Source organism: Oryctolagus cuniculus, chromosome 10 (assembly GCF_964237555.1).
Source record: "Oryctolagus cuniculus chromosome 10, mOryCun1.1, whole genome shotgun sequence".
NCBI lineage: Eukaryota > Metazoa > Chordata > Mammalia > Lagomorpha > Leporidae > Oryctolagus > Oryctolagus cuniculus.
In genome coordinates, this window is record NC_091441.1 from 63,957,644 (window position 1) to 63,973,506 (window position 15,863).

The 15,863-nt window shown below is 41.7% G+C and overlaps 1 protein-coding gene across 10 annotated transcripts in view; it reads left to right on the forward strand.

Annotated features, from left to right (window-relative positions):
• Positions 1 to 15,863, forward strand: part of ARHGAP28 (Rho GTPase activating protein 28) — a 216,530-nt gene that overhangs the window by 124,982 nt on the left and 75,685 nt on the right. For 8 of the 10 annotated variants that reach the window (XM_070050446.1, XM_002713588.4, XM_051851426.2 and 5 more), the window contains one exon: positions 6,471 to 6,688. In XM_070050446.1, the coding sequence (XP_069906547.1) occupies positions 6,471 to 6,688 (218 nt within the window). Of the gene's footprint in view, positions 1 to 6,470; positions 6,693 to 15,863 lie in introns of all 10 variants that reach the window. The other 2 variants (XM_070050445.1, XM_070050449.1) reach the window with 1 other exon arrangement.

The following is a 15,863-nucleotide window of genomic DNA, read 5'->3' on the forward strand; positions in this document are numbered from 1 at the left end:
AGTTATCAGAGCTGGCAATGTGGTGTAGCAGGTAAAGCCACCACCTGTGATACCAGCATCCCATATGAACACCCGTTTGTGTTCTGGCAGCTCCACTTCCAATCCCACTCTCTGCTACTGTGCCTGGGAAAGCAGTGAAGGATGGCCCAAGTGGTTGGCCCTTGCACCCGCAGGGGAGACCTGAAGAGGCTTCTAGCTCCTAACTCTAGCCTGGCCCAGTCCTGATCATTGCAACCATTTGGCGAGTGCACCAGCAAATGGAAGACCTCTCTTTGTATCTCCCTCTCTCTCTCTCTGTAACCCTTTCAAATAAATAATTAATCTTTAAAATTTTACTTATTTATATATTTGAAAGGCAGTATGACAGAGAGGGCGTGAGATCTTCCATCCACTGGTTCACTCTCCAAATGGCTACAACAGCCTGGGCTGGGCCAGGTTGAAGCCAGGAGCAGGAACTTTATCAGGGTCTCTCATGTGGGTGGAAGGAGCCCAAGTAGTTGGGCCATCATATTCTGCTTTCCAGGCACATTAGCAAGTAGTTGGATCAGAAACGGAGTAGCCAGGAGTTGAACTGGTGCTCTGATAGTGAATGAGGGCATATTTGATCCATCCCCCTAGAGGCCCCCAAATTTACTTGTCCTCTCTTGGTTTCTCTTCCCCTTGCACTTGGATCCAACATTCCAGTTCAGAGTACCTCTCTGCATAGAAGGCTGTCTTCCTGTGCCCCAACTAGTGGTTTTAGGCTTCAGAACTGAAATTTGGGGATGAGGAAGTAGCTGCATACCTTTTAAAATATTAGTATCCACACATTTAACATTTCCACTCCTTCTCTTTTATACACCCAAGTTTCTGTCTGATCATCTTTCCCTTTAAACCACAGAGCTTCCTGCAGCAGATCTTACAGAGCAAGTGTGCTAGGGATGAATTCTGGCCATTGGTATTCATCTGGTAATGACTATATTTCACCTTCATTCTTGGAGGATATTTGTTGCTGGCTATGTAATTGTGGATTCACAGGTTTTTTGTTTTTCTTTCAGTATTTTCAAGATGTCATTCTGTTGTCTTCTGCCTTACATTGTTTGATGAGGAGTCGATGCATTCGCATTGTTGTTCCCCATATGTAATGAATTGTTTTGCTCTGACTACTTCCAGAATTTTCGTTTCACCTTTGATTTTCAGCAGATTCACTTTAAGGTTACTTACTGTGGTTTCTTTTGTATACAACCTTCCTACTTGGTTCTTCAGACATTCTTTCTTCAAAAACTTTTTTTTTCCAGCATTCACTCATCTCTCTCTGTTAAAACTACTGTTCCATGCATATTACACAACTTAGCATTGTCCCATAGGTCATTGGGGTTCTATTTTAAATATTTAAAAAATATTTTTCTCCGTATCTTTCAGACTGGATAATTTCTTTGAACTATTTTCAAGTTCACTGACCTTTCTTTTAAAGCCTCTAATATGCTATTAAGCCCATTGCAGCTAATTTTTAAATTTAATGTATTTTAGTTTCTAGTTCTAGAATTTACATTGTAATTCCTTTTTATGCTTTTCATTTACATTTATTTGTTGAGATTTTTTTTGTCTGTTCACTCATATTGAGCATCTGTTCCTTTATATTCTTGAGCATAGATATAATAGCTACTTTAAAGTCCTTGCCCGGCACCAAAGTCATTTCAGAGTCACTTTCTACTGACTACTTTTTCTCTTGATAAGTTGCTCTCTCTCGCTCTCTCTCTCTCTCTCTTTCCTCCCTCTCCCTCTTCCTCTCTCCTTCTTTGGGTTCAGCTTATCATTATTTAATAAACACAGCTTAACCAGTTTTTATACAGTATTTACAGTATATAGGTGTTATCAGTACTCTGGAGATAAGCTAAAGTATACACAAGAATATGCACGGTTATCTACAAAGATTGTCCCACTTTATCAGAAAAGACTTGAGTATCCATGAATTTTGGTCCCCGCCAGGTCCCTGGAGCCAATCCCCATACAAACACCAAGAGACAACTGTACTCTGTCATCTTGCTCTAAAGGGAGTTCATCTTCAGTCTAGCAATTCACTTGATGACTCATACTCCCAACATCTTCCTTGCTATATGCACCATCTGTGATTTTGATATGTTATTTCATCCCTCAACCGTTATTTTTCAGTGGGATGCTTGGAGTGTCCCACACACCTTGCTAGTTCAAGGTTTTGTCAAGAATTTGGCCAGAGTTTATGTATAGATGTTAGAACTATCTCCTGTGTGGCACCCTGGGGAGCCACACTTCTGGAAACCCTCTGACTTTGCAAATAAATAGAACGTTTGAGCTCTTGTCATCTCCTACCATACCTAATAGAGAGTGACCTTAATTGAGACATGATGTACATGTGGATCTCATCCAGCATTTTTGTTTTATAATTATTTCAGTTCCTACATGCACTTAGTTCTTCTCCAGTATCTTCAAATAGTAGTTATTTTATGTATTTTGTTCAGAGTTTATAACTATTATAGAGAGGACTGTTATTTTGATGCAAGCTATTTCATCTGTACTGGAAGATTTTATTTCCTTTTTATCTCTTTCCCCTACAGATTTACTAAGCTGGTAGACTTTCACACGGAATGAAATATATGATAGTCAAGCTTATTTTTTAAAGTTTATGTTTTTTCATCACATAGTATTAATTAGCTGCTCCTTTCTAAAAAGCATTCTTTTTTGTTTGAAAGGCAGAGTGAGAGAGGGAGAAACAGAGATATCTTCCATCTGGTCCATTCCCCCAAATGACTGCAATAAACAGGGCTGAGCTAGCAGAAGTCCGGAGGCTGGAACTCCATCCAGGTCTCCCACGTGCGTGGTAGGGACCCAAGTACTTGGACTGTCTTCTTCTGCCTTCCCAGGCCTATTAGCAGGGAGATGGAATGAAAGCAGGGCAACTGGGACCCCAACTAGCACCCTGATACGGGATGCCAGCACCATAAGCAGTGGCTTAACCCACTGCTGGCCCCTAAAAGTTTCTGTTTCAGAGTCATCATTTCCTACTTATTTGAATAATTTCTTTAATTGTATTTTTCAGAGAAAATGTGTTAGTTAATTAGTTCTGCAAGTGCCAGACCCTTGTGATGTGTTGGTGTTCAGTTACAAGGAAAAGCAGAAAGGTTTCCTTTCCTCATGGAGTTAATCTTGTAGAAGAGAAAGTAATTAGTGGTGTAATATAATAGATAGATTGCAGGAATTATTTGAAGGGAAAAGAAATGCAGCAGTATTGTGATTGGCAGCAGTAGGTCATGGTCTTGTCTAATAAATGTGGGGGAAAAAGACTTAGTTGAGGAAGAGATGCCTAAACTGAGATCTGAAAAACTGAGTGGGCCAATAATAGTGGGGTCAGAAAGGACTGGCGTGTCCAAAGGCCTTTGTGATAAAGTGAGCATGGAGTGCTTGAGGAGTTTAAAGTAGGCCGGTATCACTGGGGAACAGAGGGTGAGTGTATCTAGAAATTTAAGCTGCTTCATAGCTTATAGACCATGATGAAGTTTTATTCTTAATCCTAAAAGGCAAGGTGAATTGGAATATTAATTGCAAAAGGCCCATGGGTTTAACATTTTATTTTATTTAAGGCTTCATTTTGTTACCATCTGGAAACTGGGTCCTTAGGGGATCAAGTGTGGATGCAGTAAAAAAGTGTTTGAGTCTGTTGCAGCAGTTGGGTGAGGGATGTTGGTAGCTTTGACCAGGGCCATAGTGGAAGAGATAAAGAAAGGTGGGTGGTTTTGAGAAATAATAAGCAGATGTTATCCATAGTTCCTGGCAATGTGTTGGAGTTGATGCATGAAAATGAGGGAGATGTCAAGATTGTCTCCTGGGTTGTTTGCTTGCCATATTACTTGGATGGTGGTTTTTGTTTATTGAAATGTGGACTACTAATGAGGTCTGGAGTTGAGAATGAAGAATGCAAGTTCAGGTCTGAACTTACTGAAAGTGACATATGACTGAGAACCAAGTAATACTGAGTATGCAGTTAGATATGTGAGACTGAAATGCCAAGGGTATTCTGTATTGAACTTACATATTAGGCAGTTGGAGTAATGGGCGTTGGATTGCATTGTACTTAATTCAACAAGCAGTGGTAACACTTAAATGTGCCAGAGATGTTTTCTAGCTGTGGAAAACATATCTTCTGCGTGCTGCAGTCTGAGTCCAAGGATTTAAATCATCTTCATCCTAGTTTATGTTAACTCTGGCCCTACCAATTTCTCCTTCCTTTAATTTTCATTACTCTTTACAGAGGTGGAGGGAAGAAAATTTCAGATCATAAGCTATATTTATAAATGCTGTCTTCAGAAATAAAAATCTTAAGTGAAGCTTAAGTGAAGGAGGACTTCCAAGGTGTAAATCAATAATTTAAAAGGCTCATTGTTTTAGAGGAAGACTGCTCATCATAAATTCACCTTTACATTTTCTGTTAAAAGGATGGCTTACAAAGCAAATGCATAGTAATAACAAGACAACACATAAAATACTTGCCTAGTTAAGAAATTGGCCGTGTTTATCCTCAGTGATGCAGTAGTGTAAGTGTGCTTTCACATACTGTGTAAAATCAGTCTTATGTGCTCCTTGTACAGTCTTCATCAGGTAATGTCTGTTGGTATAGTTCCAAGAAATGCATGTAATTTTTCTGTTATAAGATGTTGTCTTTTTCTGAAATCCTTGTATTTCGGCACATCTAGTTTATAACAGCAGTTCATTCACACTGATGAATTTCAGATTTTTTTATTTGCTTTCTGAAAAAAAAAAAAAGGAATGATTAGCTGATGTTCAGAATAAAGAGAAAAGTCAGAGAATAAACATCTGTTGCATACCTGCTTTGTTCCAGATTGCTTGCCCTCTGTCATAAATACTTTGATTAAAACAAATTCTCATGACCATGTAGTACTTTTGTCCACCTTGGTCCCACTGTCATATTTACCACTACTCTGTCTTGAGCTCTTCTCAGGAGAATGGCTGTGAGCGCTCCCCCTGTCCTAATGGGGCTACAGGGGAGGTAGACAGGAATGTTTCCGGTGTGCATTTTTGGGGAAAATGTTTCTTTATCCTGTGGTTGCCTTGATGCTTAAATATCTGACCCAAGACCAGGTGTCCATCTCATTGGAATCTTGTTTATCCCGGCAAATGTCCTGTGGCTCTGGTCTGACCTTTGTCCTGATTATTCCTACTGAAATAGCCACTCTCTTAAAGAGCCCTGACCAGGAAAGTTTCAAGTGTGTTAGGTGAGACGCCCAGGACCTGTACATTCAGCCAGAGTCTGGGGAGCAAGAGAGAGGGAGCTGAGGGCCAGAGCCTTTGTTGGAGTCTAGGATGTTACCTAGAGGGGATCCTGAGGGGAGATGCAACTGTTGAGGTTAGAGAGCAAGAGGGCCCAAGTTCTATAGAGTCAAACTGTGACTAGGAGGCAGCCCCTGTGACATCCCTACATAATCCATGCTAGGGTGTGAGAATCACTGGGGTCAGTCATTTTGTGTTGCTACCCACAGGGAGGCAGTCACTAGGAGGCCACAGCTGGGAACTGGGAAGAGGTAGAGAACAGGTAACAGTGTCAAGGCTGACTGAGTCCTGAGGGACAAAGTTAAACCTTTGCTCAAGATGGATGCAAAGGCAACACAAAATCACAGGAATTTTTTAAAAGATTTATTTATTTATTTAAAAGGCAGACTTCCAGTGAGAGAGAGAGAGAGATCTTCTATCTGCTGGTTCACTTCCCCCGAGATGGCTGCAATGGCCAGAGCTGGGTTGATCAAAAGCCAGGAGCCAGGAGCTTCTTTCAGGTCCCCCACATGGGTGCAGGGGCCCAAGGACTTGGGCCATCTTCTACTGCTTTCCCAGGTGCTAATTTAGCAGGGCACTGGATTGGAAATGGAGCAGCTGGGACTTGAACTGGTTCTTGTATGGGATGCTGATGCTGGAGGCAGCAGCTTTTACCCACTAAGCCACAGCGCCAGCTGTAAAATCATGGGATTTTACTACCCCCATTTTGGTGAGAGAATACTTAGTACTTTGCAAAATCACTCAGCTAATAAGTGTTGGTACTGAGATTTCAACCTGCATTTCAGTGATTGAAAACTCTTTAGTGTTATATTAACCCACACTTTTATCTATTAAGATTTTAAAGTCAATATTCTTACTTCACCATTTTTTGAAATTGATAATCCATTACTTATATTATTATTTAATCCATTGTCAAGGAAAATTACCTTTTCCAATCTTCCAATCTCACTTGGCTAGAAAATATTTCAAAATTCAACTTATTTAAGAAATACAATACAGACTTTTCATTCATTCTTTTCCTTTCCAGCTATTGCTATAGAAAAATATACAAAATAGAATCTTAAGTTGCTTACTAATATTTCTTACTGTCTGTTCTGTGCAGACCTGCAGGTACATATATCACCTGCAAGTACATACTCTAACTTTCGCTTGGTGATGTTATCTTACAGAGGGTGAACTTGAAGCAGAGTGGTTGCAAGACGTGGGTTTATCAACTCTGATCTCAGGCGATGAAGAGGAAGATGGAAAAGCCTTGCTCTCTACGTTGACTCGGACCCAAGCAGCTGCAGTGAAAAAGAGATATAACACCTATACTCAGACCATGAGGAAAAAGAATAAGCACTCTGTCAGAGACGTCAGAGACATCTTTGGAGCCAGTGAATCTCCTGTAAGTAATGTACATGCTTCAAAAGGTGTTTGCTTTCATTTTTGCTGGGGGTGTTGGGTGGGGGGCTGGGATGGAAGAAGTATTGGAAACGGCTGGGTCCATTCTAGGTTTCATATAAAAGCTAGATAGCATTGTGCAAAACTGTACAGATCTAGACGTAAGCTGGCAATCTGTATCCTCCATACCGCAATCTCTCCCTCCATACCTAAGGTATTGCCCTTCTTTGTTGATTTAGGTTCGTCTTCCGTTTATTTATAATATCAAGAATGACATCAAGCTTGAAGGGTATTGGGTAGAAATCACAGTTGAAGACAGTCTCCAATTTTGGTTACTTTAGGTTGTCTGTAGGTTGTTCCTTCTCTTAGGTGTGTTCATTGCACTGGGCAGTTGTCAGGACAGCCCACATAGCTCCAGTTCACCTTTGCATCTCTACTAACAGTGTCCTCGCACCGCACTATCCTTCAGAACTTCATGCAGTGATGGAAACGATGCATTCCTTTGTTGTCCAGTATTGGAGCCCCCAGTCATATTGTGGCTACCAGCACTTAAACGTGACTAATGTAGGAATGGGATTTTAAATTTTGTTTCATCTTACTTTATTTGAATCTAAATAGTCACAGCTTAAGTCTTGAACAACATAGTTCCAGAGTCTTCTGCCATATGTGTTATACCCTGAGCTAAGTGTAATGAGTTTAAACTTCTGGCATAGTCGAAACCTTTCTGCATGGTTTTGGTTTCCTCTGTAGCTATGATTGAGTAAAGGTGACTCCCACAACTTTAGTCAAAGACATCAGCTACAGGTATCCTAGCCAAGATGCCTATCAAAGAAAGGCTTGTCCTGCCAGCTTAAATGTCCTCCTGGGTTGTTTTTTCAGTTGTCTCTAGGATCAGCTTGAACAGATCCTAAAAACTTTGTCTACCTGCTTCCTTTTCCACTTTTCTTTCTAGCTACTTTGGACTGAGGTTTTTGTTCTTCTCTAGCAAAATGTGAAAAGAGCAGGACTATAGGTTGTTTTGTTGTTGTTTCCTGAATCTTCCAATTGCTCATCAGATTAACAGCTGCCCATTTCAGGCTTCCTAAAGCTTTGAACTTCCAGTAATATATAAAAGTGGCACGCTAGGAGTAGGTATTTAGCTTGGTTCGCAGTGAAGATGTGTGTGTCCCACAGTCAAGTACCCAACTTCAGTTTCTAGCTCTGGCTCCTGGCCGCCTTTTCCTGCCATTGCAGATCCATGGAGCATTTGGCATGGCTCAAGTAATTGAGTCCTGCCACTATGTATGAGACTTGGATTGAGTACCTAGTTCCCAGCATTGTCCCAACCCCAGCCAAGTCCTGGCTGTTGTGAGCACTTAGGCAGTGAACCAGTGGATGAGAACTTTCCCTCTGTCTGTCTCTCTGTCTGTGTTTCTCTGTCACATGTGCATGCTCACTTTCTCTCTGCCTCTCAAGTAAATAAGAACATAAAATAGAAGATAAAAAATTTTTGTGTAGGATTCTCGTTTTCAGTTGATGCGTAAGCTGTACATATTTATGGAGTGTTAGGTGCTATTTCAACACAGACATACACTGTGTAAAGTTCAAATCAGGGTAAGCATTTCTCCTCAAACATGTATTATTTCTTTGTATTGAAGACATTAATAATTCTTTCTTCTAATTTTGTTTGTTTGTTTTAAACCTAGAAGGGGAAGATAAAATGGGCACTTACTCATTGAGTCTTTTTTTTAAGATTTATTTAAATATTTGAAAGGCAGAGTGACAGAGAGAGAGAGGGAGACACACACACACACACACACATGCACACACATGGGGAAAGAGAGAGAGAGAGGGAGAGGGAAAAAGGGAGAAAGGGAGAGGGAGATCTGCCGTCCAATGGTTCTCTCCTCCAATGGCTGTGACAGCTGGGGATGGGCCTGGTTCCAATAAAGGATGCTTCATGTCAGAAATGATGGCTTGGCTGGCGCCGCGGCTCACTAGGCTAATCCTCCGCCTGCAGTGCCGGCACACTGGGTTCTAGTCCCAGTCAGGGCGCCAGATTCTGTCCTGGTTGCTCCTCTTCCTGTCCAGCTCTCTGTTGTGGCCCAGGAGTGCAGTGGAGGATGGCCCAAGTCCTTGGGCCCTGCACCGCATGGGAGACCAGGAGAAGCACCTGGCGCCTGGCTTTGGATCAGCGCGGTGTGCAGCCACTGGGGGGTGAACCAACGGAAAAAGGAAGACCTTCCTCTCTTGTCTCTCTCCCTCACTGTCCACTCTGCCTGTCAAAAAGAAAAAAAAGAAGTGATGGCTTCACCCACTGCAGCAGCACAATTCCAGTCCCACTCATCAAGCCTTTAAGTATAAAAATAAATGATTCTTCTGTTGTTTCTCGGAGAGATGCAGGTGCAGTCAAATACTGGGCATCAGCTCCAGGAAGCGCAGAGAGAGGGCCTAGGTGGGCACATTTGAACGGCCTGGGTCTCTGCTGTTCACCTACCTTCTCTCTCCATGCAGTCTTCCTAGGGAACCCCCATTTCTGGAGTGAAGTGAGGGAGAACTAAGGCAGAGACCTGGTCTGATACAAAGGACTGACCACATATTCCAGGGAATAGAAAGATACTATAACCAATGCCATCTCACTAGTCAAAGTGATCAGTTTCAGTTCATAATTGATCTTAATGAGAGGATTAAGTGTCAAAGGGATCACATAAACAAGACTAGTGTCTGCTAATACTAACTGATAGAATTAAAAAGGAGAGAATGATCCAACATGGGAAGCAGGATACACAGCAGACTCATAGAATGGCAGATGCCCTAAACAGCACTCTGGCCTCAGAATCAGCCCTTAAGGCATTTGGATCTGGCTAAAAAGCCCATGAGAGTTTCTCAGGCATGGAAAGCCAAGACACTGTGGTTAAAAAAAAAAAAAAAAAAAAAAAAAAAAGCCTAAATGAAAGATCTCTGTGGGGGAGATCCCAGTGGAAAGAACGGGCCATCAAAGAAGGAGGTACCTTTTTCTGAAGGGAGGAGAGAACTTCCACTTTGACTATGACCTTGTCTAAATAAGATCAGAATTGGCGAACTCAAGAGGCTTCCATAGCCTTGGCAACTCATGACAAGAACCTCAGGTGATTACTGATGTCATAAACAAGAGTGTCAGTTTTAAATCAACAGTGGGAGTCACTGTGCACTTACTCCCCATGTAGTATCTCTGTCCTTAATGTGTTGTGCTATGTGAATTAATGGTATAACTAGCACTCAAACAGTACTTTATACTTTGTGTTTCTGTGTGGGTGCAAACTGTTGAAATCTTTACTTAGTATATACTAAATTGATCTTCTGTATATAAAGATAATTGAAAATGCATCTTGATGGAGAATGTGATGGGAGAGGGAGTGGGAGATGGAATGATTGCAGGTGAGAGGGTGGTTATGGAGGGAAAAAGCCACCATAATCCAAAAGTTGTACTTTGGAAATTTATATCTATTAAATAAAAGTTAAAATAAAGATACTATAGTACCCTGGGAAATTGGGTACCTAGAGAAATAAAAGCCTGTCTGCTTAAAAATTTAAATTGTTCCTCATCAGAAAAATGAAAAAGACATATAAACTTCCTATTTAAAAATGCTGCATTTACAGTATATCAAACCTAATAGGCATCTTCACATACTTTTCTTCTCTAAAAAATTTCACAGCTATTTCTGCAAGTAAAGAAATGTTTTCAGTTTCCTGTTGAAGTTTGACCGCATGACCACCAGTTCCTCCCTCGTTCTTTCTCTGGCTCTGTGTCTCTGTCCTGGTCTCTGTGTGTGTGTGCTGCTGCTACCTCTTCTTCCTCTCCTGCTTTTTCTCTTCCTCATCCTCCTCTTTCTTCCTCCTCCTCCTCTTCTTTCTTCTTGTTCTTCTCCAATACTCTGTCTGACTGATTTCTCTCTCATCCTTTTCTACTCTGGATATATTTCTTTGGTATCAAATTTTCCATTTCACTTAATGGAAACTTAACATAAATTTCATAAGGAGATTTTGTATTAATCCTAGACATAGGAATTTAACCCAGCATGATTATCTAGTAAGGATATAAATTTAATCATTTAAAAACAGATATGTAGGCTATATTGGTCATTAACTTCTTTTTTATGAACATAAAATTCCATGCTCAGATGACTTTCCTTCAGAATATGTGTGTGTGTGTTCTGCCTTCCTGGATATCAACCCCATTTATTATGTCAGTAGTTTGGTCTTTGTGGTATCAGCATTTACTCTTCTCATTAATTATTAAAAATTCGGCAATCCTGTTGCTAATTTACTGAAGTCCCTCTTTTTCCCTCATTCTTCTGTTATTACAGCAGTCTGTTCTTGTTTCTTAGTGGCCAGAGTTTCTCAGCACTGTGGAGGTGCTAATTTTAAACTGTAAACTCCAAAGCTCTCTCTTTTCCCTCAGGGCCATTCATTTATTTTAAGCCTCATTGCTTTTCTTTCCCATTGCTATTGGTCAATAAACTGACTTATATTTATAAATGGAGAACTACATTGATTTCTTGATTCTTAGAGTACGTTAGTCAGATTTTTGGTGCTACTGTGAAATACCCGAGACGAGCTACTTACCAAGGAAGGAGAAGGTTAGTTTGGCTCATGGTTCTGGAGGTCCCCTTAGTCCACGACTGGACGGGTCTCATTGGTTCAGCCTCTGGTGTTGGCATTCTTGCGCACAGAACACTGCGTGACCGGAGGGGGCGCCTGCGTCCGTGTCTATGTCTCTGTCTGTATCTGTGTCTATGTCCTGTTCTCTTGTAATACCACCAGAACTTCATCCTGGGGCCTCCACCCTGACAACTCAGTGTACTCCAAACATCTCTCCAAGGCCCCCTGTCTAAACACCATAAATAGATGAAGTTCCACCCTAGTACCATTAACATGGTACTTTTGGGATCAAGCCTTTAACACATGAGCCTTTTTTGGGAAATCTAACATTCAATCTAATAGCAAAACAATAGTATCTAGGTCATGACTGTATATTTCCTACGCAATTGTGTAGCACTTCTATGTCCCAAGAACTCTCCTAGGAATAGGAATGTGGACCCATGTGTGTGGAGAAGTGTGTCAGTTGTTATACGGCACTTTAAAACACATAAATGTGGCTTCAATGCTAAAGAAAAAAGAAACCTGAAAAACTATAATTTGCTTCCTTTTCAAGCAAATTGAATCCCCCTTTTTGTACTTCTACCCATAGCCTCCTTGAACGTCCAGCATGAAACGCCATTCAACCTTGCATCTGTACATGACCCCATTCTCTCCCTCCCACAGCTGTGAACACCACCGGGGCAACTGGGGCAGCACTCACTTCCTCTCGCAGGGTTAGCTGCTGCCTGCTCTTCAGTGTTTGAGGAATGAAAGGGTCTACCTGGCCTCTTTTTCCTGTTACTTTTGTTATCACCCTCTGAGTTGTGGATGTCTCCCTGCTCTTTTTATTTTCGTTCCTAAGTATGTACTTCCCCTGGGTCAGCATCCATCTTCTGCTCGTTTTTCTTGTGTGCCGTTCTCCAGGATGAGGTTTTCTACCTTTATCAAGCTGTTCTTGCCAGCTTTTTATCTGCCAGGAGCTTCCAGCAATTTCTGTTCTGCTAATGGAAATGTTTAGTGGTTTTTAGATCTACTCCTTTAAAAAGATATCTCTTTTGACACCTTGAGTGATTTGCAGAGGAAGGAGAAAGTGGTATGTGCATTTGCTGTCCTGATCCAATTTTCTTGTACTTATTTTTTTCAATAGCATTTGTTCCTTTCAAAAAAAAATGCATTTTTTCTTATTACGAAAGTAGAACATGATCTTTACTGGAAACAGAAGACATGGACGGGCAAGGTGAAGAATAACAATTCCTGCAGACTCAAATATATTTTGTGGTTGCATTAAATACCCAATAGATTTAATTTTTCAATGAAGTTCTTACAGTAAAGGAACAGAATATTTAACCCTTGTTTTGACTGAGCTCTTATACAGTAAATCAACAGTGCTGAATAAATCTCTGTATACATTACGTGTGACCTATGTACCTAGTCATCTCAAGCAGAACCCTGGTATCCAATGCATTTTTCCATATTACAAAGACATGAATTAAATATTCCTTTGTTTGTAGAAAATATTCAGTTTCATTTATCTGTAATTTCTTAATTGATAAGCAACTAACTAAAGGTGGAACTTATTCATAATTGACTATAAAAATACAGTTGTATACAGCATGATTTTAAAATGTGATTATATTATTTATGAATATATTTGATGGCATATAACAGAAAACTCAATAAATCAAAAGGTTATATAAATATGGGATTGTTTTTCTCTTCACAAGAAGCTAATAGTAGATGATCCTCTTTCTTAACATGAATCCAGATTCTTTGTATTGTTATTATGTCTTTCACATGAAGCCTTCATCTTTTTGCTTACAAGTTGGCTGGCCACTCCAGGCACCACTTATACCAGTGGTCTCTGTTTCTCCAACCTTCCTTTCCTGGACAGCCAGCTTGGTAGAAATTTCAGGTATCTGTCATCTTTGCTCAGAACTCCAGCATCGTAGTAGCAAGGGAGCCTGAAACATTGATTTTATTTTTAGTTGGACATATAACTTCCTGTAAACAATATCAAGATGCTGTTAAGGAAGACATCAGGCTGGATTTGGAGCACACAGTAGACACTGTCTTCCACAGAGAATAATGTCTGTTATAGTGATTGACATTTAGCGAGTTCTCAGTGTTGCCTGGTAAATGGCCAGTGCCATGATTAGTTCATAGGCAGTCAGTCATAGCTTTGGCTCTCTCCACAAATCTGTGCAAACATACACATACTATGCTCAACACGTGATAAAAAAATCACAGTTAAATTTGGGAGACTATTCCTATATAAAAATGCACTTTCACTTTTCTCAATACCCAGGTGATTTTTTTGTTGCATCCCAACTCCTGTTTTGTGTGGGACCCTAATGGAGAAGAGATGTCAGCAGTTCCCAGAAGAAGTAGTCAACTGGTGCCTTGAGTGTAAGCAGGTTAGGAAAAGTAAGACTTTCGAGGTAGTCAGGGACACTTGGAGCAGAGGATGCTACTTACCTTGAAACAGTGCAGAAAAAGAGAGACTCTTAAACTCAGGAATGAATAAGTAAATGGCTAAATCCACAAATAACTACCTGCCCTACCTGGACCTACAATAACAACAGTAACAAGAATGTGCAGTGATGGCCACAGACCGAAATCTAATGTAGGGGAGGCTGTCTGCTCAACTTGTGTTCTCCTGGTTGAACTCACAGTGGAAAAACCTTATGCTGCCCTCGGTGGGTCTTCAACGTAAACTTAATTCTCACCACAAGAAATATTTTGATATTTCAGTTATTTTCTAAATGTATCCTTCCTCTGGGAAACAGTGCTAGGTTATTTCCAACGCAGGTATCTTCTGGGAAGCAGCACTCTGTCATCTTAAATGTGTATCAGTAAGTGGGGAAAATGTGTGATCCAACCAAGGAAGAAAATATATTGCATCAGAGCCCATCTTGTCTGTTTTGGTACAGGTTTCAAAGAAACCCTGCCAGTGAGAGCTCTGTTTATGAGATGAGTCCTGTGCCGTGCACCGCACCATGTGGCACAAGGCTTGGGATTCCCGTTGTAGGACCCATAGAGGGTCCGGGCAGCTGACATTCGCCTCCCCTGGGACTCATGACGTCAGGCGAGTTAGAGTGGAAACTTTCCTCCATTGCACTTTGCCGTTTCCTTCTGTGTAGCTTTACACACTTTATTTTCCCTGCCTGTCAAAGGAAGAGGCGTTCTTCACTGTCTCAGGGATAACCCCCGTGCCTCCCTTAATCTCATCAAGATGGAGCTGATGAGGTTTCATTTCTATACGTTTTCTTCTCCTCTCCCCTGACTCTCACGTCCTAACACAGGCTGGTCCTCGGTCCCTTCCAGGATTCTGAGCCAGCTTGTGGTCCGGTAGCCCCTCAGTTGCCGGAGGGCTCACTGATGTCTGGAGAAGGGAGGGTAGTCCGTTGGGCTGTGAGCAGTCCTGTTTGAAGGATTTCACCTGTGATTTTGTTGGCTAATGTTACATTTCTCCCAAGAACACCGAGGTTCCTCTGGTATCCTCAGCCTTTGCACTGTTCCTTCTGTGCCAAGCCTTTTTATGCCACACTGGAACCGGGACACTGACTCTGTTTTCCCCATTGTCCTCACCGCAGCAGCCGCCTCACTGTCAGCCAGAGGAGGAGTGAGTCAGGGTAGACACGAGAATTTTCGAATAAGGGCTTGCATTCTTTTTAATTTTCATTTTCTGTGATTTTTTAAAAGTTAATTAGTTAATTTAATGAATATTAAAGTTATTCATTTATTTGAGAGAGACAGAGAGAGCAAACAAGAGAACTCCATCTACTGATTTATTCCCCAAGTGCCTGAGGCCAAATCTGGGAGCTAGGAGCTCAATCCAGGTCTTCCATGTGGGTGGGAGGGACCCAACTATTGGAGCCATCAAATGCTGCCTCCCAGGGTCTGCATTAACAGGAAACTGGAGTCGGATTCAGAGCTCAGAGTCAAACCCAGATACTCCAAAGTAGGAGGCGAGTGCCTCACCGCTAGTGCCATGACCAAATAGTGGGAGCTCTCTGAGCCTTTTATCCTGCCTGACTCTACCTACTGTTTGATACATTGGAGGAGAGACTCTCCCACGAGGGAGACACCAGACACAACAGGTGAAGTCCATGGCAGTTTATTGGCCAGCACACATACAGCCTTGGGAAGAAGGCACTGCATGTTACACAGGGCCCCATGTCAGGTGCACTGGGGCACAAAGTGAATTACCTGGGGCTGCAGGCTCTGTACTACAAAGTCAGGTGTCCCCAGTTCCCTAAGAAGGTGTGTGATTGGCTTATTAGAATAATGCCACAGGCTGGCAGGGAAGTGAAACCCACTACTAAGGCATGATCAGGAATTGCCTCGGGGCCTCTGAATGATGGGGATTGCGTGGCTGGTGGATCTTAACCATGGCAGCAGAGTCGGTGGAGAGGAGAGCTTGCTATTAGGTCATTCATGGTCCTCTCAATTTTACCAGATGTCAAAGGAGTACACGATGCTGAGCTGTATCTTGTCGCTCCCCCTCTTCGTGGAGGAACGACACAGGACCCTGCGCTGTTCTTTTGTCTGCTCGGCCCTCCCCGGGTTTGCTGCTGGTT